The sequence below is a fragment of the Nerophis ophidion genome, linkage group LG01, assembly GCF_033978795.1.
Source record: "Nerophis ophidion isolate RoL-2023_Sa linkage group LG01, RoL_Noph_v1.0, whole genome shotgun sequence".
NCBI lineage: Eukaryota > Metazoa > Chordata > Actinopteri > Syngnathiformes > Syngnathidae > Nerophis > Nerophis ophidion.
Window position 1 is genome coordinate 48,940,318 of NC_084611.1, and position 23,602 is coordinate 48,963,919.

Below are 23,602 nucleotides of genomic sequence, written 5' to 3' on the forward strand. Positions count from 1 at the left end.
CGGTGAGCTATTGTATCCTCCTATGGTGTGTAGTAAAGCATGTTTAGCTATTCCTCGTCTTCCAGTGATAATAATACTTGTAAGAAACTTACTTTATTTGTCGCTATGGAGACAAGGACTAGTGATTTAGAAGTAGCTAGCTTCCTGAGGGTGTTTCAGTGCTATAACTTCACTTTTATCTTGACATTTTACACCAAAATGCGTCCATTCTCCCCCTTTTCTGTCTATGCCAGGGGTCACCAACCCAGTCCCGCGGGTACCAGGTCGCCCGTAAGGACCAGATGAGTCACCCGCTGGCCTGTTCTAAAAATAGCTCAAATTGCAGCACTTACCAGTGAGCGGCCTCTATTTTTTCAATTTTATTTATTTACTGGCAAGCTGATCTTGCTGTACTCGACATTTTAAATTCTAAGAGGGACAAAACTCAAATAGAATTTGAAAATCCAAGAAAATATTTTCAAGACTTGGTCTTCACTTGTTTGAATAAATGTATCTATTTTTTTTACTTTGCTTCTTAAAACTTTCAGAAAGACAATTTTAGAGAAAAAATAAAACCTTAAAATTAATTTTAGGATTTTTAAACACATATACCTTTTTACCTTTAAATTCCTTCCTCTTCTTTCCTGAAAATTTAAATAAATGTTCAAGTAATTTTTTTTTTTTATTGTAAAGAATAATAAATACATTTTAATTTAATTCTTCATTTTAGTTTCTGTTTTTTCGACGAAGAATATTTGTGAAATATTTCTTCAAACTTATTATGATTAAAATTCAAAAAAATATTCTGGCAAATCTCGAAAATCTGTAGAATCAAATTTAAATCTTATTTCAAAGTCTTTTGAATTTCTTTTTTTTTTTTTAATTCTGGAAAATCTAGAAGAAATAATGATTTGTCTTTGTTAAAAATGTGTTATATATTCTAACAAAGTGCAGATTGGATTTTAACCTATTCAAATTATGCCATCAAAATTCTAAAATTAATCTTAATCAGGAAAAGTTACTAATGATGTTCCATAAATTCTTTTTTTATTTTTTTCAAAAAGATTCGAATTAGCTAGTTTTTCTCTTCTTTTTTCGGTTGAATTTTGAATTTTAAAGAGTCGAAATTAAAGATAAACTATGTTTCAAAATTGAATTTGAATTTTTTTCATGTTTTCTCCTCTTTTAAACCGTTCAATTAAGTGTTTTTTTCATCATTTATTCTCTACAAAAAACCTTCCGTAGAAGGAAAAAAAATGTACGACGGAATGACAGACAGAAATACCTATTTTTTGGGGGGAATATTTATCTGTTTCTATATATATTTATTGTGAGAAATCATTAAGATGATCAGTGTTTCCACAAAGATAAATATCAATTATTATTAATAATAACAGAGCTAAAGGTAGATTGAGACAATTGGCTATTTCTGGCAATTTATTTAAGTGTGTATCAAACTGGTAGCCCTTCGCATTAATCAGTATCCAAGAAGTAGCTCTTGGTTTCAAAACGGTTGGTGACCCCTGGTCTATACTCTGTGTCTGCTTGTAAGTACTCTGTGTGTGTGTGCGCGCTGCCCAACATGCTCCTCTGCTCGTAAAACGCACCGTCATGCCCGTTAAAAAAGGGGACATTTTAGAAACGGTATAGTACCGAATATGATTCATTAGTATCACGGTACTATACTAGTAGGGATGATGTTTGATAAGAAATTATCGAGTTCGAGCCTATTATCGAATCCTCTAATAGAACCGATTCCTTATCGATTCTCTTATCGAGTCCAGATAGGTTGTTGTACATGGAAAAAAAAACAATATTTGGTTTAACAAATGCTCACTTTTATTATATAAGAAAAAAATAAAATCTAATAAATATCGACTGTTACCCCCCTAAATGCTATCAGCTTCATGACATTCGGATCTTCCCCAAGGTCGCGATCTTATTCAGTAGTTACAGTTTAAGAAGATCAACCTTGTCAAATGATATCAAAGAATGTTTTATTCCCAAAGATTACTATCAAGGCTTAGGCCAGGCTGATCACCAATATGATAACTAAAGAAGGGGTTCGTAAAAACTGATGAAAAATAAATGTACATACAATTACAATTACTTAAATTATTAAATTCTTACTAAATTAATTGTGAATAATATATGTTTTTTTTTAATAAACTGATTAAAGAGTACTGCGATGAGGTGGCGACTTGTCCAGGGTGCACCCCGCCTTCTGCCCGATTGTAGCTGAGATAGGCACCAGCGGCCCCCGCGACCCCAAAAGGGAATAAGCGGTAGAAATGGATGGATGAATGATTTAAGTGTAAATGAATATACAGTTTCACCACTCTAATCATATTTTTTGCACTTAAGAAACTTCTCTATGACTTTAGCTCCAGGCTTCTTCTGTTTGATCTTAAAGTGGTGGATTTTGGGCGGCCCTCCTACTAAATTTTAGAAGAAAAAAAAAAATCTAAATGCAGTTATATACTTGTTGTGAAATGAGTTAATGAGACAGAAATGTTTATTTACATACCTTAATTGTTTCCAAACGGTGTCTGTAACACGGCAGTAAAACGGCTTATCAAACAAAACGTCAGTCATGATCATGGATCCACTAGTTGCGCAAGCTAGCTCTCCAATCAGCTAACAACAGCCAACAAACTCAATAACTCCACAGTGACCGTTTGGTGAATTTACTGAGGAATTTGTGAAAGTGAAACTGAAACAAAAAGAATGCCATTGTAAGTTAATAATACATACACAAAAACTCGTTAACCTGTTAGCCTATTAGCTCATGCTAACGACGCCAGTTTGATAACATTACAATAGCACTTACAAATATGCATGTAACAATCCTACACACTTGGGACACTTTAGTAAGTAGGAATTGTTTTAGTTATATTGTAAAACTTACAAATTCTGCTTGGAGTTATCAGCTACAATCGGGCGGAAGGCGGTGTACACCCTGGACAAGTCGCTACCTCATCGCAGGGCCTGGGACGCTTTAGTAAGTAAGAATGGTTTTAGTTAGATTGTAAAACTAACAAACGCTGCTTGGAGTGATGAATAAAGAATCCATACGTGCAGAAACGCTACAGAAGATTAGAAGATGAAACAAGACTCTTACTTCCGGTTGAAGGCTCAGTACAATTAGAAAGGCAATACAGTGAGCATGTGCATTGAGCGAACTCGTTCAAAAGATGGCGCAAGTTGCACAAACAACATCACACTCATTCAGTGTCTTTGCTTGTTTTGTCTAAAACCATTTGCATTAAAAAGCCATGAATTTGTCATGATCTGTGGTCTGGATCATGTTGTTTGTTATTTTCTGTTAGTTTTAGACTCTTTTAGTTCCTGTTTATGCTCCTTTGTTTAATTACCATGACGACTCATTAGTTTCACCTGCCTCATGTGTTCAGATCACGCACCTGCTCTAATCAGGCTTTTATTTAAGCCTGTTTTTGCCAGTTAGTTGGCTGGCGACATTGCTCCTTTCATGCTTAGTTCACGCTGCTCAGTTCATGCCATAGATTCATGCTCTGTATTTGTTTATTCATGCCATAGATAGCGAGTTTTGTTTCATGTCCATAGTTTCTGTCTAAATGTTAGTTTTTGTATCCTTCGCTACGTTGTTCCTTCCCTTGTGCGCCTTTTTTTTGTACATATTTTGTACATATTCAAGCTGCGATCCCCTCGTCATGACATAATTGACCGCACCGTTTTTATAAGCCTCAGGGTTCAAAGCGTAGGAAAAAAGTAGCAGCTTACTGTCCAAAATTGACGATATCTACTACTTTGTATTAAACGTGGAAACAGCGGAGTATACATGTGCACGTATGAGCCAGTCTGCCCCACACAACGAAAATTGGAAATCCAAGCCTAATTGAGGGAGTTTTAATCACTGCTATGTTGGAATTATTATTTATATTCATACAGTTGTTGATATTATTCATTTTTGTTTGACTACTTTTAGACTGTTTTGTGTCATGTTTGTGTGTCCTCTCAGTTACTCTGTTGATTGTTATTCTGAATCTTGCTGGTTTGGAATTGGAATTGTATTATTATTGTGTATTATTTTTTTGATCTGAATAATATATTTTTTTAAAAAGTACATTTAAAAAAAATTAAAAGCACTATGGCTGACAAAAAAGTATGAAGTAAGGCAATATTGTTTTATAAATATTTCAGCAATGCCTCCAGAGTTTGAGTTCACATTTTTGGAACCTTTGCAGAACCCAGAAACACGACAGCAGGAACCAAAAAGTTGTTTTTTTTTTGCATAAGAAGTTCCCTTAAACAAGGTTTTAATTTGTGGGGAAAAACATGTTAAAAAGGATTTTGTTGTCAGAAGTACAAACGCCGTTTCCATATGAGTTGGGAAATTGTGTTACATGTAAATATAAACGAAATACAATGATTTGCAAATCCCTTTCAACCCATATTCAATTAAATGCACTACAAAGACAATATATTTGATGTTCGAACTCAAAAACTTTATTTTTTTTTGCAAATAATAATTAACTTAGAATTTCATGGCTGCAACACACGTAAAAGTAGTTGGGAAAGGGCATGTTCACCACTGTGTTACATCACATTTTCTTTTAACAACACTCAATAAACGTTTGGGAACTGAGGAAACTATTTGTTGAAACTTTGAAAGTGGAATTCTTTACCATTCTTGCTTGATGTACAGCTTAAGTTGTTCAACAGTCCGGGGTCTTGTTGTCGTATTTTATGCTTCATAATGTGCCACACATTTTCGATGGGAGACATGTCTGGAAAGTACCCGCACTCTTTTACTACGAAGCCACGCTGTTGTAACACGTGGCTTGGCATTGTTTTGCTGAAATAAGCAGGGTTAGTTGCTTGGATGACAACATATGTTGCTCCAAAACCTGTATGGACCATTCAGCATTTATGGTGCCTTCACAGATGTGTAAGTTACCCATGCCTTGGGCACTAATACACCCCATACCATCACAGATGCTGGCTTTTGAATTTTGCGCCTAGAACAATCCGGAGGGTTATTTTCCTCTTTGTTCGGGAGGACACCACGTCCACAGTTTCCAAATATAATTTGAAATGTGGACTCGTCAGACCACAGAACACTTTTCCACTTTGCATCAGTCCATCTTAGATGAGCTCGGGGCCAGCGAAGCCGGCAGCGTTCCTTGGTGTTGTTGATAAATGGCTTTCACTTTGCATAGTAGAGTTTTAACTTGCACTTACAGATGTAGCAACCAACTGTAGTTACTGACAGTGGTTTTATGAAGTGTTCCTGAGCCCATGTGGTGATATCCTTTACACACTGATGTCGGCTGTTGATGCAGTACATCCTGGGGGATCAAAGGTCCGTAATATCATCGCTTACGTGCAGTGATTTCTCCAGATTCTCTGAACCTTTTGATGATTTTACGGACCGTAGATGGTAAAATCTCTAAATTCTTTGCAATAGCTCGTTCAGAAATGTTGTTCTAAAACTGTTCGACAATTTGCTTACAAATTGGTGTGCCTCGCCCCATCCTTGTTTGTGAATTACTTAGCATTTAATGGAAGCCCCTTTTATGCCCAATCATGACACCCACCTGTTCCCAATTAGCTTGCACACCTGTGGGATGTTCCAAATAAGTGTTTGATGAGCATTCCTCAACTTTATCAGTATTTATTGCCACCTTTCCCAACTTCTTTGTCACGTGTTGCTGGCATCAAATTCTAAAGTTAATGATTATTTGCAGAAAAAAAAAAGTTTATTAGTTTGAACATCACATCTGTTGTCTTTGTAGCATATTCAACTGAATATGGGTTGAAAATGATTTGCAAATCATTGTATTCAGTTTATATTTACATCTAACACAATTTCCCAACTCATATGGAAACAGGTTTTGTATTAGTTCCTATTTAACCTATTGTTATTACAACAATCTACAAGGATAAAATAGCTGGCTTTTCTTTCTTCCCCTTCATTTTTCTGCTTTCTTTTGTAGCACTAGTTATCATTACATATATGTATTGTTGCATTTGAACAAATGTATTGTTGATAATAGAGGTATTGTTCATTATCAATAGTGATATTTATATTGATATTTGTATTGATCCATTTGTAGTGTAATAATGTACATTGTCATTTCTGTATTATTATTTATTTCGCTAACTGCTTCTTTGCTATCACTTTTGCCATCATATTTGTACAAATCATATTTGCTGATATTGCTCTATTGTTGTTGTTGTTGTTGTTGTATGTATTAGTTGCTATTTGACAGAGCAAGTGTGTGAGCGCCTTCACAAGTCAGCCTTGTATTCAACTCTCTGCCTTCCAACAGAAACCCAAATTCCAGATCCAGTGGAAGGTGATCGAAGGTATCCATGGCAACAACTACATCTACTTTGACCCCACCCAGCTGCCATACGACTCCAAATGGGAGTTTTCTCGGCAGAAGCTACGCTTCGGTACGCCATTTTTCCCGCTTCGCCATTTGTCGTCACTTGTGTGGCTCTCTTCCTCATTGGTGTGTGCGTCACCGCGCAGGGAAGACCCTCGGCGCCGGCGCCTTCGGGAAGGTGGTGAGGGCCACGGCGTACGGCCTGTGCTCGGGCGACGCCCTCACCACGGTCGCTGTCAAGATGCTCAAACGTAAGCTCCGCCTCCCCGGCTCGCCGTAATCCGCTGTGATTGTAATGCGACCATGCCGCCGCAGCCAACGCCCACGCCACCGAGAAGGAGGCGTTGATGTCGGAGCTGAAGGTGCTCGGTTACCTCGGCAACCACGTCAACATCGTCAACCTGCTGGGAGCCTGCACGGTTGGAGGTGAGCGGCGCCCAAAAGCGCGGTTTGCCAATATATTTCAAATATTGACGATGCAATGAATCAATATTATGGACACAGAGTTGTTGGCATGAACAATCCTCATTAGCGACATCGTTATTGGCGTGGAATATTGCTCTCTTGTCACGGGGTGGACTGATGACATCCTCGTATCGACGCTTTGTGTTTGTTACATGTTGCTCTCCTCCAGGTCCCATTTTAGTTATCACCGAATACTGTTGCTATGGCGACCTCCTCAACTTCCTGCGCAGGAAAAGAGAGACCTTTCTGAATTCCCAAACTGGGGACGGCTACTACCGCAACGTCTCCGAGCAAACTAAGCCATCAAGGTGAGGTGCAATCAGATGTATATCACAACATACATATAAATAATTAAATATATATATGTATATATATATATATATATATATATATATATATATATATATATATATATATATATATATATATACATATATGCACATATATATATATGTAAGTATGTATGCATGTATTTATGTATGCATATATGTATATATATACATGTTTAAAACACAACATACATATAAACTGTTAAATATATATATATATACATATATATGTATGTATGTGTATATATATATATACATATATATGTATGTATGTTAGTATGTATGTATATATATGTATATATAAATATATGTATGTATATAATATATGCATGTATATATATGTGTGTGTACATCACAACATTCATAGAAACTATTATGTATATTTATACATGTGTACATCACAATATACATATAAACTATATATAAGAGATATTAAGGGGACACCTTTAGTCAAAAAGGATTTATGGGGTCAAAGGTCAATGATTTATGGGGGGTCAAAGGTCAAGATCAAAGTCAAAGGTCAAGGTCAAAGTCAAGGGGGTGTGGCTTACCCCGGAAGAGGGTGGAGTTAAGACCTGAAGTGGGAGTGGTTTAACCAGGAAGAGAGTGGAGTTTTAACCAGGAAGAGGGAGTGGTTTAACCATGAAGAGGGTGGAGTTTTAACCAGGAAGAGGGTTGAGTTTTAACCAGGAGGAGGGTGGAGTTAAGACTTTGAGAGAGAGTGGTTAAACCAGGAAGAGGGTGGAGTTTTAACCAGGAAGAGGCTGGTTTTAAGACCTGAAGAGGGAGTAATTTAACCAGGAAGAGGGTGGTTTTAAGACCTGAAGAGGGATTGGTTAAGAGGAAACAAAGGAGGGTTCAGGTTGAGTTCAGTTTTAAGGAATGTTGTATTGTCGGTTGGGAGAGTTATGTGTGGTCAAATGTGGACAGTTTAAATGTTTACGATCGTTTGAAACATCCAGACTTCACGAAAACATATGTAAACGGTTGGGAGGAACTAATTAGGTTAAGGTTAACCATTTATTTGACCCTGCTTCGATGTATTGATGGATGGGAATGTTACGTGGGAAGATGTGGACACGCACACACACGCACACACACACACACACACACACACACACGCACGCCCACACGCGCACACACACACACACACACACACACACACACACACACACACACACACACACACACACACACACACACACACACGCAGAGGGGGGATAGAAAAGGGTGGTGTAAGGCTCAGTCGTTATTTGGAGCTTTATACGTTAGCGTAAAGACTTTGTTCAATTCGGCCATGATTAGTGAAACGCCTGTTTCGATTTATAAAAATAATAAAACTTACTTTGACGCTCCGCGGAAAAGTCGAGTGTTTCTAAATCGTATGCAGATGCCGCCGACCGAGTCTTTGCGTGAGAAATGGGACTTGGAAGCGTACGGGATGGACGGATCTTTTGGATTTGTATTCAGATACGAAATGGACGCCCCTGCTTATTTCGGCTAAAAGAAAGAGATACGAACATTGATGACTATGAATATACCCATTGAAAAAGCACACACGCGCGCTCACACGCACACACACACGCACACACACACACACACACACACACACACACACACACACACACACACACACACACACACACACACACACACACACACACACACCATTACCTCTGCTTTACTACGTTATTAGACAATGGTTTAACTCCATTTAAGCATTTAAACGTTAAAAGCATTGCACGTGTACGACGTTGTAATACTTTTTTTTTTTACCAGCCGATGACGACGAAGAACTTTGTTTGATCGATCTTACAAAGTTGGAAGATGATTATCGAGGTGTGTTTAAACCTTCGAATTATTTAATATTATGTGTATTCATTATTTTGTTTTATAGAGGAATTGCCGTAAGATCCTAACGCGATCGTTTTAACACAATCGCAGTCTGGTGATCAAATGATTCTCATTTTACAAGAAAAAAACATGCGGTATACAATCAATCAATCAATCAATCAATGTTTACTTATATAGCCCTAAATCACTAGTGTCTCAAAGGGCTGCACAAACCACCACGACATCCTCGGTAGGCCCACATAAGGGCAAGGAAAACTCACACCCAGTGGGACATCGGTGACAATAATGACCTAGTGGGACGTCGGTGACAATAATGACTATGAGAACCTTAGAGAGGAGGAAAGCATGGATGTCGAGCGGGTCTAACATGATACTGTGAAAGTTCAATCCACAATGGATCCAACACAGTCGCAAGAGTCCAGTCCAAAGCGGGTCCAACTCAGCAGAGAGAGTCCCGTTCACAGCGGAGCCACCAGGAAACCGTCCCAAGCGGAGGCGGATCAGCAGCGCAGAGATGTCCCCAGCCGATACACAGGCAAGCAGTACATGGCCACCGGATCGGACCGGACCCCCTCCACAGGGGAGAGTGGGACATAGAAGAAAAAGAAAAGAAACAGCAGATCAACTGGTCTAAAAAGGGAGTCTATTTAAAGGCTACAGTATACAAATGAGTTTTAAGGTGAGACTTAAATGCTTCTACTGAGGTGGTATCTCGAACTGTTACCGGGAGGGCATTCCAGAGTACTGGAGCCCGAACGGAAAACGCTCTATAGCCCGCAGACTTTTTTTGGGCTTTGGGAATCACTAACAAGCCGGAGTCCTTTGAACGCAGATTTCTTGCCGGGACATATGGTACAATACAATCGGCAAGATAGGATGGAGCTAGACCGTGTAGTATTTTATACGTAAGTAGTAAAACCTTAAAGTCACACCTTAAGTGCACAGGAAGCCAGTGCAGGTGAGCCAGTACAGGCGTAATGTGATCAAACTTTCTTGTTCTTGTCAAAAGTCTAGCAGCCGCATTTTGTACCAACTGTAATCTTTTAATGCTAGACATGGGGAGACCCGAAAATAATACGTTACAGTAGTCGAGGCGAGACGTAACAAACGCATGGATAATGATCTCAGCGTCTTTAGTGGACAGAATGGAGCGAATTTTAGCGATATTACGGAGATGAAAGAAGGCCGTTTTAGTAACGCTTTTAATGTGTGCCTCAAAGGAGAGAGTTGGGTCGAAGATAATACCCAGATTCTTTACCGTGTCGCCTTGTTTAATTGTTTGGTTGTCAAATGTTAGAGTTGTATTATTAAATAGAGTTCGGTGTCTAGCAGGACCGATAATCAGCATTTCCGTTTTTTTGGCGTTGAGTTGCAAAAAGTTAGCGGACATCCATTGTTTAATTTCATTAAGACACGCCTCCAGTTGACTACAATCCGGCGTGTTGGTCAGCTTTAGGGGCATGTAGAGTTGGGTGTCATCAGCATAACAGTGAAAGCTAACACCGTATTTGCGTATGATGTCACCTAGCGGCAGCATGTAGATGCTGAAGAGTGCAGGGCCAAGGACCGAACCCTGGGGAACTCCACACGTTACCTTAACGTAGTCCGAGGTCACATTGTTATGGGAGACACACTGCATCCTATCAGTAAGATAAGAGTTAAACCAAGACAGGGCTAAGTCTGACATACCGATTCGTGTTTTGATACGTTCTAATAAAATATTATGATCGACGGTATCGAAAGCAGCGCTAAGATCGAGGAGCAGCAACATAGATGACGCATCAGAATCCATCGTTAGCAATAGATCATTAGTCATTTTTGCGAGGGCTGTCTCCGTCGAGTGATTTGCCCTGAAACCGGATTGAAAGGTTTCACATAGATTGTTAGACGCTAAGTGTTCATTTAACTGCTCCGCAACAATTTTTTCGAGGATTTTTGAAATAAAGGGAAGGTGAGACACCGGTCGGTAGTTTACCATGAGGTCAGGATCGAGGTTAGGTCTTTTAAGAAGAGGATGAATAACCGCTTTTTTGAATGCTAGGGGAACAGTGCCCGAGGAAAGTGATAAGTTTATAATATTTAGCACTGATGGACCTAATAATACAAAGAGCTCCTTGATCAGTTTCCCAGGAAGAGGGTCAAGTAAACATGTTGTTTGTTTTATTCCATTTACACGTTGTAACAATTCCTCTAATGTTATTTCCTCAAAACGAGAGAAACTATTTTGGAGGGCAGTATCCGCCGTATATACAATCGTGTCAGTGTTAATAGAACCCCGTTGTAGCTGGGACGCATTGTCTTTAATCTCCTTTCTAATGACTTCAATTTTCTTACTAAAGAATTGCATAAAGTCATCAGCTGAGTGGGTGGAGCTACTGGAAGGAGTCCCTTGTTGGGTTAGCGATGCTACCGTACTAAACAAAAATTTAGGATCGTTTTTATTACGGTGGATGAGATTTGAGTAATAATTAGCTTTAGCTAAGGTAAGCATGCGTTTATAAGTTATTAAACCATCACTAAATGCTTGATGGTGCACCTCAAGTTTAGTCGTGCGCCATTTGCGTTCCAGCTTTCTGCATAATAATTTCTGAGCTCTAGTTTCTTCTGTAAACCACGGGGTGCGCTTTTTTGGAGCCTTTTTTAACTTTAGCGGTGCTATGTTATCAATGGTTTCGCGCAGGGCGTCGTTAAAGTTGTTAGTGAGGTTATCAATAGAGCCCACATACTTTGGGAATGGTGCCATTACCGAGGGCAGTAGGTCAGCAAGAGTTGTCGTTGTGGCCGTATTAATGTTGCGGCTGCTATAGCAGTTATTATTATTATTAGTTTGACGAACATGCGTCTGAACCTCGAATTTTATAAGGTAATGATCGGACAATACTTTAGTATACGGGAGTATCGTAACTTTGGAAGCGGTGATACCCCTGACAAGCACTAGGTCTATCGTATTACCGTTGCGATGCGTGGGTTCATTTATTATTTGTGTGAGACCACAGCTATCAATTATACTCTGGAGCGCTACGCACGGTGGGTCCGATGGGGTATTCATGTGGATATTAAAGTCCCCCATTATGATTATATTATCGGCGTGTGTCACTAGATCAGCAACGAACTCTGAGAATTCATTGATAAAGTCCGAACAGGTAGATAACAGCCAGGTGTAGAGGCAGCGGTGTGACAGACCTCATAATAAGCACCTCAAACGATTTATATTTATTATTTATGTTAGGACTAAGGTTAAAGTTTTCGTTGTATATTAGTGCGACCCCCCCACCCCTTTTAAGCGGACGGGCAATATGCGCATGTGTAAAGTTAGGAGGACATGCCTCATTTAGCGCAAAAAAGTCGTTTGGTTTAAGCCAGGTTTCGCTGAGACCGATGACGTTAAGATTGTTGTCTCTGATGATATCATTAACTAACAACGTTTTGGGAGACAATGATCTTATGTTTAAAAAACCTACATTATAGGTAGTGGGCTGTTTTAGGGAATTTTTGATCAAATTATCCGTAGTAGCAATATTAATAATGTTGTGTTTATTATGCCCAGTGCATTCAGTATAATTACGACCATATCTAGGAATTGATACGACGGGAATGTTCCGATTGTTTGATTGTTGCTTTGATAAACTGCACGCATCATGGTTAGCCTCCTCAGTAACGGGGATTTTCCGATTGTTTGTTTGTTGCTTTGATAAACTGCACGCATCATAGTTAGCCACCTCAGTAAAACACATGTCCAACTCTGAAACACTCAAAGCAGAAAAAACTTGTTCTAATTTAACTGACTCCTTACCCAGACCAGTAGTCTCGCATTTTCCATCTAAATCCGTCTTCAGGGTGGAGGGAAGTGGTGTACTGTGGGGATTAGCCTTCTGCTTTGTTTTTAGCCCTGCTCGACATCCGCGTTTCCGATCACACCGCTGGCGTCTGCTCCGTAGACGGCCCCCGCTGCTACTAGACTCCGCTGCTTCACAGGCCGCTGGATGTAGCCGCCGACGTATCCCCATGCTAGTTAGCATGTTTAGCACGCCCGCGTCTATCAGTCCAAAACGGCCCGATATGTCCATATCCAGAAGTGTCTGGCGGTCGTACGTGATCACGGAGTGACCACGATGCGAGCCAGCCATGAAGTCTGCAGAACTGTCCGGCATTTCCGCCAAATGTTCCATCTTTAGCAAGAGCACCGCAGTGTCGCAGCCCGTCCGGGCGCCGCCATCATTACCCCTCAAAGCCCTCATTATATACATATATACATATATTTACTTACAGATTTTCCGTTTACATCTCCGGCTCGTTGGACCCCCTTAACCGAGCAAGCGCCGTCAATGGCCGTCGGAGACAGTCAGCCATTCCAGGCAGAGGAGAAGGCTTGATTCCGCCAAAGAACCCAGACATCGAAACCTTGGTCCGGGACAATATCATCGAAAACAACGGCGAATGTCCAACATGCCCCCGCTGTAAGTTTTTCTTGCTTTCTGTAAGCTTTTTAAGATTCTCCGCGGTTTTAAAGAACTCCTCTCACTCCTCTGTCTTCCGCTCAAATGAATTTCGCGCCTAAGGGGAATAGGCGGGGACTGATTCCGGAGGTGGGCGGTTGTTTCCGGCAAGCAACCTTCTGGTGTGCATTAGCGCCACCTACTGAAATGGAGTGTGGACCAAGATGGATCCCTACTCTATATTCTTTTATTTAACCCAATGTTTTTTAAATACGTGTATAATGCTTTATATCCAAAGTGTTGTGAATTCCATCCTACTATATCTTCCAAGGAACCCAAAAAATTTTTACCACACCTCCCGCTTTATTTATTCTGTAGATTGCCTGAACTATTTCATAAACTAAATCTTGTCTTGTTTCTGATGCTATGTTTTTTTATGCTCATCAATGCACTGCTGGAGTGCGAGCACACAAGTACTTTCCTTGCTTTGTTTTCCTCTATCCAGTTAACTGCTGTATAAATTGCTACCAATTCCCCCGTAAACACAGATAGTTTATCACTGATTATTTTATTTAATACTATGTTTCCTTGTGGTATAACTGCTGCAGCTCCTACCTTACTTTTTATAGTTTTTGATGCATCCGTATATATCATATCTCAACCCATTTTTCTATCTGGTAACTATTTAAATTTCTATTCTTTAGTAATTGCATATTTACCTTTGGGTTATCATACATCCACGGTGGTATTGCAGGAATTGGTACTGTAGGACTAACTTTAATATTGTCAATTTTAACTTTATTACATATGTCTCCTATAATCCACCCAAAACTTTTTTTTTTTTTTTCACTTTTTCTTGGCAGTTTGGTAGCACTTGACAAGTCGGATATCCTTGCTTGGATCCTTTTAAAGTTGCCCAATAAACTGCTGAGAGTTTATCTCTCCTCTTGTCCAAAGGTTTTTCGTTCATTTTTACTTGTAATACTGCCACTAGGGTTGATGTAGTAGCTCCACAACATAACCTTAAAGCCTGTGACTGGATCCAGTCTATTTTCCCAAATCATGTTTTTGAAGCAGATTGGTAAATAATGCATCCGTAATCAATAACAGATGGAATTAAAGTGATATATATACATATATTGTTTTCAACGTCAACCTATCAGCCCCCCAATCATTACCCCTCAAAGCCCTCATTATATTTAACACCTTTTTACTTTTTCCACTATTTTTAATTTTCCTGAAGGAACACTCCTGAAGGAATAGATAAAGTACTATCTAATCTAATCTAATCAAATCTATTTTGCTGATGTGGGTTGACTAGTTCATATTTTTATCAAACCATATTCCTAAATATTTAAATACTTGTACCTCTTCTATATTTTCACCTTGGACTTTTTATTTGGAACTTGTTTTGTACTTTTCTCTTTGTAAAATGTATGACTTTTGTCTTTCCAACAAAGAATATTAAACCCCAAGCCGTTCCCCAGTCTTGAACATTATTTACCACTTTGATAGTTTTTTTTATTATTTATTTTGACTCTAAATAATATACTAGTCTTTCATTAATCATTTTTTCCATTACTTTCCCCAAATTTGAGGTCAATGCTATCGGCCTATAATTTCCTGCCTCTTCCGAGTCTTTCCCTGACTTGTATATTGGAATTATTACCGCTAATTTTCCCCTCTGATGGTCATTCTCCTTCTTCATATATCCTGTCATATCATTTCAAGACCACTTCTTTGACGATGCTACCTAAGTTTTTGATCATTTGATAACTCACCAGGTCTTTCCCCGGCGACGTATTTTTAACCTTTTTCAAAATTCTAACCATTTCATTCAAAGAAAATGTCATATCTAAAGTGTTGGTAAAGCTATTATCGTTGTCTTCCATCATTTCCCCAATATTAAAAACTAATTGTTTCTTCTCTCTTTTGTTTTCCTACATTTCTCAAATTATCATTACTGTGCACTTTAACGAATGTTTTTGCTAAAGGTTCTGGTGTTTCTTTACCCGTGACTACATCTTCTTTAATAAATATGGTACATCATCCTCTTTACCCATCATTCCTATCTTTACGAATCGTTATCTATCCTTTTATTATAAAGTTTAATTTTGGCTTCAGCCATGTTTCTTGAATACAAATTATACGTGGTTTAGTTTTCATATTTTTAATATATCCCTTTAATTCCTGTTCGGTTGCTATCAAACTTCTGGCATTCCACTGAACAATTAACAGGGTGTTGGAATGATTCCGTCACGTCTACTCTCTGTAGTACAGCTTGCACCCGGTCCCAAGATAGTTCTTTCAACAACTTTGCTGCTGCTTTGACAATTATTTTGATCTTCTCAGTCTTATTTCTAGCCTGTTCTGTACAGTTTATTACGTAAGCCAGGAATACAACTAGTTTGTCTGTGGAAATTCCTGTATTTGCTGCCTCTTGTTTTTTTTTTTTTTTTCTTGAACTATTCACACTTCTGTTCTTTTCTACACTTTCTTGATTTCTCACTTTAAATCCCTCTGCGTATGTAATATTTCTTTCAACTTTGATTTTTTGTACTTCTGTTGCCTGTTTCATGATGTATGGCTTTTGATTATTTCTTTTTCAATCTACAATTCCAATAAATAACCCGTATTTCCAGATTACTGATAACTTTTTCAAAATAAAATGTAATTCCTGAATAAGATAATTGTATCGAATCCAATGGATTGTCTGGTCCTAAAATCTCTTTGTAATGTTTGTTTGATTCTCCAAAAATACGACACAGTCTAATTTGAAAAACATATGTGCCTCGTCGGCTGTATTAAAAAAAAAAAAAAACATGCCTCCTCGGTCTAACCTCTCACAGCCCTTTTTCTTCCGTGTCAAAGATGGATCAGAGACCACCTTGGCCCCTAACCCCCACTTCTTCTCCACTACCAAAAGAACAGTAATTAATCCGAGCTGAGTTTTTTAAAATATTCCAACATGACTTTTTACTTTCATTTTGTATCAAAGCTGAGTTGTGCTCTCTGGTTTATTTTGCAAATGAACCGACAGAACATGATCATGTACAAGACTCGCCTACCCACAATGCACTGCAGCCCAACGCTCCTGGTCGGATGTTTGTAAAGGGGTTCATGGAGAGATGCGGTAAAGAGTGGTAGCCAAGACACACGGTCACACTCGGCAATTATTTTGACCTGGGGAGCAGATTTAGAGGAAAAAATATGTCTGGGGGGCCGGGATATCTGATTTTCAGGTACAAAAAACTTCACAATGACACAAAATAAACACAACACTAAAACCTCACACTAAAAACAAGACATTTACTTGTACGTTCAAAAGACAGAATAGAACAAGACAAAAAATGCAATGTCATCTACAAAATGTTATGTAAATGTTAGTCATTAGACATGTGGCTATGGTTTTGATGTATTTGTTACAGACATGTTTATGTCAAGTAACATCACATGGTTCCATTTGCACCTTTCAACAAATCTGAAAAGGAATATTAAGAAGTAAAACTTATATATAATCCTACCTCTTCTCCGAGCACACGGTGACTGTACATACGGGTCAAAAAATGTTGACCTAATTTAGCATTTCTCAAAGTGTGGGGAATAGAGACACGACAGGTGGGGCGCGAGGAACGGGAGGAAATTTCACTTTAATTTTTTTTTTATTTTATTTATTTTTTTTTTTACTATGCTTTCATTTTCTATACACACTGTAAATCACTTTGTGATTCTGTTTGTGAAATCCGCCGTATAAATAAATGTAAATTACTTATTTTTCCTGTGGGCTTTAAATTTCTCGGTAGGAGCGAAAGTTTGACAGACAGCAACAGTAACTTTTGCAGGCGGGGCTAAGAGGAACAAACTTTCGCGCGGATTGGTAGCAGGCTAATGTGCGGACCACAATTACACAAAATGGGTAAATTTGCGACTCGCACCTCAAAGGTCTGCAGAGAAACAAAAATATGACGGGTCTAATCAACCAAAAAGTCAACCTAAAAGAAAATATGGCGAAGGGTATCTTGCTGTAGGATTCACGGCAGCGGTGGTGGGGGGCCGAGGAGAGACCCCTGGGTGTTCTGTGTCTAAATCCGCTAGCAGCAGACAGCATGAGACCCAACAAATTAAAGAGACACCTCGAGACCACACATGATGTTCAATAAATATGAAAATGTTGAGCTTGGCATTTGCGTTTTGTGGGGCGATGGGGGTAGGAGGGCCTTGAAAACTAACCCCTTAGTCTAAAGTGGGGATGACAAAAAAAAAAAGTTTGAGAAGCCCTGACCTAATTGTACGCATCACACTTTAAATGGCAAACTGATCATTTAAATGTTTTCACTTTGAATATGAAACGAGGAGTAAAATGTACAATGTACAATATTATCAATTATTTCACAATGACATGTCTTAAGGATATTGTACAGTATAATTAAATCTAAAATGAATGTGATTTTTTTTTTCAGGATAATTTTATTTTTAACTAGTAAGCAACTGTTATGTATCTTTTGAATCGCTTTTCCCCTTTAAATAAAAAAAATCGTAGAATTTTACAATATTCATTATTATTAAATATCAAATGTGCCGACTATCTTTACGGCATACATCATCCCCCCTTTACCCATTTGTTAAAAAGACGAAAGTTGATGCGAACGCCTACGTGCTGCCAGAAAACTAAAATAAGAAGAATGCCTTTGTACAATTACTGCTATCCTGGCACAAGTTATAAAACAAACAAAGGGACCAAATTGTTTTCTGAGGAGACAAAAAAAGAAAAAGGGAGGGACAATCAAGGATCAACAATGGCACGACTTTCACTAGCTTGCGTGAGGTCAAAGACGAGAGATTTCAGACCAATGCTGCCTTGGATCTGTTCCTACTAAACTAGTAAGTGACTTTCAATGCTCAAATCAGAATAATAATGCTAATTTTAGCTACTGGAAATTTGTATGGTAGCAATAAATACCCACCAGCGCGATAGTTCGCAGTTCCACACTGACCAACCACGCAACAAACTCAAAAGAACTGTATAAGGAAAAAAACAATGCAATGACTTCAAACTGCAAATATAAGGTTTGAGTAAAATATGTAGGTTGGTGTGAATGTTGTCTGTCTATCCATGTTGGCCCTGCGATGAGGTGGCGACTTGTCCAGGGTGTACACCTCGTTCCGCCCGATTGTAGCTGAGATAGGCGCCAGCGCCCCCCACGACCACAAAAGGGAATAAACGGTAGAAAATGGATGTAGGTTCCTACTGTGGAAAGTTCAGTAATACTGAATCATTGTGGCATTATCGTGTCAGTTTGACGCTATATGCGCTAGTCCTCATGGTAAATGTGGTTTTCCTTTTGGGAAAACGCCACCGCTTTGGTTCACTGGCGCGGCCAATAAAGACCAAAACTGAAAGTTCTTAAGTGGGGCTTTAAGTAGAGTTTATACATCTTGTATCTGTGCCACATATAGCCTTATTTCAGTGTCAACAGTCTCCAGCTTACTTGCTACACATGTGTTGGCTCTGCCCATCCCTGTGCAGTTATTGGACCGACTTTTTTAATACTTTGTCTGTTGTAATTAACCACTAGGCCTTCTTTGCTTTTATTTGTTGTTGTATCTTTATGTTAGCAATTGGGACTTTTTGAATGAAATTGTCTGTGGCTCCATGTTAACGAAGTTGCCTGTACTATTTGATTGATGCATTTTATTGATTGATTTATTATTTTTCTTTCTTTTTTGTTTTGTGTGTCTTGTTTTGTAGGGGGAAAGGAACATTTAATATTGATTGTACATACGTTTGTACTTTAAAAAGTTGTATTTGCCTTAAAACTCCACAAACATTTTTCGACCCGTATGTACAGTCACCGTGTGCTCGGAGAAGAGGTAGGATTATATATAAGTTTTACTTCTTAATATTCCTTTTCAGATTTGTTGAAAGGTGCAAATGGAACCATGTGATGTTACTTGACATAAACATGTCTGTAACAAATACATCAAAACCATAGCCACATGTGTAATGACTAACATTTACAGAACATTTTGTAGATGACATTGCATTTTTTGTCTTGTTCTATTCTGTCTTTTGAACGTACAAGTAAATGTCTTGTTTTTAGTGTGAGGTTTAAGTGTTGTGTTTATTTTGTGTCATTGTGAAGTTTTTTGTACCTGAAAATCAAATATCCCGGCCCCCAGACACATTTTTTCCTCTAAATCTGCTCCCCAGGTCAAAATAATTGCCGAGTGTGACCGTGTGTGACCGTGTGTCTTGGCTACCACTCTTTACCGCATCTCTCCATGAACCCCTTTACAAACATCCGACCAGGAGCGTTGGGCTGCAGTGCATTGTGGGTAGGCGAGTCTTGTACATGATCATGTTCTGTCGGTTCATTTGCAAAATAAACCAGAGAGCACAACTCAGCTTTGATACAAAATGAAAGTAAAAAGTCATGTTGGAATATTTTAAAAAAACTCAGCTCGGATTAATTACTGTTCTTTTGGTAGTGGAGAAGAAGTGGGGGTTAGGGGCCAAGGTGGTCTCTGATCCATCTTTGACACGGAAGAAAAAGGGCTGTGAGAGGTTAGACCGAGGAGGCATGTTTTTTTTTTTTTTTAATACAGCCGACGAGGCACATATGTTTTTCAAATTAGACTGTGTCGTATTTTTGGAGAATCAAACAAACATTACAAAGAGATTTTAGGACCAGACAATCCATTGGATTCGATACAATTATCTTATTCAGGAATTACATTTTATTTTGAAAAAGTTATCAGTAATCTGGAAATACGGGTTATTTATTGGAGTTGTAGATTGAAAAAGAAATAATCAAAAGCCATACATCATGAAACAGGCAACAGAAGTACAACAAATCAAAGTTGAAAGAAATATTACATACGCAGAGGGATTTAAAATGAGAAATCAAGAAAGTGTAGAAAAGAACAGAAGTGTGAATAGTTCAAGAAAAAAAAAAAAAAAACAAGAGGCAGCAAATACAGGAATTTCCACAGACAAACTAGTTGTATTCCTGGCTTACGTAATAAACTGTACAGAACAGGCTAGAAATAAGAATGAGAAGATCAAAATAATTGTCAAAGCAGCAGCAAAGTTGTTGAAAGAACTATCTTGGGACCGGGTGCAAGCTGTACTACAGAGAGTAGACGTGACGGAATCATTCCAACACCCTGTTAATTGTTCAGTGGAATGCCAGAAGTTTGATAGCAACCGAACAGGAATTAAAGGGATATATTAAAAATATGAAAACTAAACCACATATAATTTGTATTCAAGAAACATGGCTGAAGCCAAAATTAAACTTTATAATAAAAGGATAGATAACGATTCGTAAAGATAGGAATGATGGGTAAAGAGGATGATGTACCATATTTATTAAAGAAGATGTAGTCACGGGTAAAGAAACACCAGAACCTTTAGCAAAAACATTCGTTAAAGTGCACAGTAATGATAATTTGAGAAATGTAGGAAAACAAAAGAGAGAAGAAACAATTAGTTTTTAATATTGGGGAAATGATGGAAGACAACGATAATAGCTTTACCAACACTTTAGATATGACATTTTCTTTGAATGAAATGGTTAGAATTTTGAAAAAGGTTAAAAATACGTCGCCGGGGAAAGACCTGGTGAGTTATCAAATGATCAAAAACTTAGGTAGCATCGTCAAAGAAGTGGTCTTGAAATGATATGACAGGATATATGAAGAAGGAGAATGACCATCAGAGGGGAAAATTAGCGGTAATAATTCCAATATACAAGTCAGGGAAAGACTCGGAAGAGGCAGGAAATTATAGGCCGATAGCATTGACCTCAAATTTGGGGAAAGTAATGGAAAAAATGATTAATGAAAGACTAGTATATTATTTAGAGTCAAAATAAATAATAAAAAAAACTATCAAAGTGGTAAATAATGTTCAAGACTGGGGAACGGCTTGGGGTTTAATATTCTTTGTTGGAAAGACAAAAGTCATACATTTTACAAAGAGAAAAGTACAAAACAAGTTCCAAATAAAAAGTCCAAGGTGAAAATATAGAAGAGGTACAAGTATTTAAATATTTAGGAATATGGTTTGATAAAAATATGAACTAGTCAACCCACATCAGCAAAATAGATTTGATTAGATTAGATTAGATAGTACTTTATCTATTCCTTCAGGAGTGTTCCTTCAGGAAAATTAAAAATAGTGGAAAAAGTAAAAAGGTGTTAAATATAATGAGGGCTTTGAGGGGTAATGATTGGGGGGCTGATAGGTTGACGTTGAAAACAATATATGTATATATATCACTTTAATTCCATCTGTTATTGATTACGGATGCATTATTTACCAATCTGCTTCAAAAACATGATTTGGGAAAATAGACTGGATCCAGTCACAGGCTTTAAGGTTATGTTGTGGAGCTACTACATCAACCCTAGTGGCAGTATTACAAGTAAAAATGAACGAAAAACCTTTGGACAAGAGGAGAGATAAACTCTCAGCAGTTTATTGGGCAACTTTAAAAGGATCCAAGCAAGGATATCCGACTTGTCAAGTGCTACCAAACTGCCAAGAAAAAGAGAAAAAAAAAAAAAAAGTTTTGGGTGGATTATAGGAGACATATGTAATAAAGTTAAAATTGACAATATTAAAGTTAGTCCTACAGTACCAATTCCTGCAATACCACCGTGGATGTATGTGATAACCCAAAGGTAAATATGCAATTACTAAAGAATAGAAATTTAAATAGTTACCAGATAGAAAAATGGGTTGAGATATGATATATACGGATGCATCAAAAACTATAAAAAGTAAGGTAGGAGCTGCAGCAGTTATACCACAAGGAAACATAGTATTAAATAAAATAATCAGTGATAAACTATCTGTGTTTACGGGGGAATTGGTAGCAATTTATACGGCAGTTAACTGGATAGAGGAAAACAAAGCAAGGAAAGTACTTGTGTGCTCGCACTCCAGCAGTGCATTGATGAGCATAAAAAAACATAGCATCAGAAACAAGACAAGATTTAGTTTATGAAATAGTTCAGGCAATCTACAGAATAAATAAAGCGGGAGGTGTGGTAAAAATGTTTTGGGTTCCTTGGAAGATATAGTAGGATGGAATTCACAACACTTTGGATATAAAGCATTATACACGTATTTAAAAAACATTGGGTTAAATAAAAGAATATAGAGTAGGGATCCATCTTGGTCCACACTCCATTTCAGTAGGTGGCGCTAATGCACACCAGAAGGTTGCTTGCCGGAAACAACCGCCCACCTCCGGAATCAGTCCCCGCCTATTCCCCTTAGGCGCGAAATTCATTTGAGCGGAAGACAGAGGAGTGAGAGGAGTTATTTAAAACCGCGGAGAATCTTAAAAAGCTTACAGAAAGCAAGAAAAACTTACAGCGGGGGCATGTTGGACATTCGCCGTTGTTTTCGATGATATTGTCCCGGACCAAGGTTTCGATGTCTGGGTTCTTTGGCGGAATCAAGCCTTCTCCTCTGCCTGGAATGGCTGACTGTCTCCGACGGCCATTGACGGCGCTTGCTCGGTTAAGGGGGTCCAACGAGCCGGAGATGTAAACGGAAAATCTGTAAGTAAATATATGTATATATGTATTGTATACCGCATGTTTTTTTCTTGTAAAATGAGAATCATTTGATCACCAGACTGCGATTGTGTTAAAACGATCGCGTTAGGATCTTACGGCAAGTCCTCTATGAAACAAAATAATGAATACACATAATATTAAATAATTCGAAGGTTTAAACACACCTCGATAATCATCTTCCAACTTTGTAAGATCGATCAAACAAAGTTCTTCGTCGTCATCGGCTGGTAAAAAAAAAAAGTATTACAATGTCGTACACGTGCAATGCTTTTAACGTTTAAATGCTTAAATGGAGTTAAACCATTGTCTAATAACGTAGTAAAGCAGAGGTAATGGTGTGTGTGTGTGAGTGTGTGTGTGTGTGTGAGTGTGTGTGTGTGTGTGTGTGTGTGTGTGTGTGTGTGTGTGTGTGTGTGTGCGCGTGTGTGTGCGTGTGAGCGCGCGTGTGTGCTTTTTCAATGGGTATATTCATAGTCATCAATGTTCGTATCTCTTTCTTTTAGCCGAAATAAGCAGGGGCGTCCATTTCGTATCTGAATACAAATCCAAAAGATCCGTCCATCCCGTACGC

The 23,602-nt window shown here is 38.3% G+C and overlaps 1 protein-coding gene across 3 annotated transcripts in view; it reads left to right on the top strand.

Moving 5' to 3' along the window:
• Window positions 1–23,602, top strand: part of kitb (KIT proto-oncogene, receptor tyrosine kinase b) — an 83,004-nt gene that overhangs the window by 45,387 nt on the left and 14,015 nt on the right. For all 3 annotated transcript variants that reach the window (XM_061905608.1, XM_061905614.1, XM_061905622.1), the window contains exons 11-14: window positions 6,294–6,420; window positions 6,500–6,604; window positions 6,669–6,779; window positions 6,988–7,126. In XM_061905608.1, coding sequence (XP_061761592.1) covers window positions 6,294–6,420; window positions 6,500–6,604; window positions 6,669–6,779; window positions 6,988–7,126 — 482 coding nt within the window. The remainder of the gene's footprint in view (window positions 1–6,293; window positions 6,421–6,499; window positions 6,605–6,668; window positions 6,780–6,987; window positions 7,127–23,602) is intronic.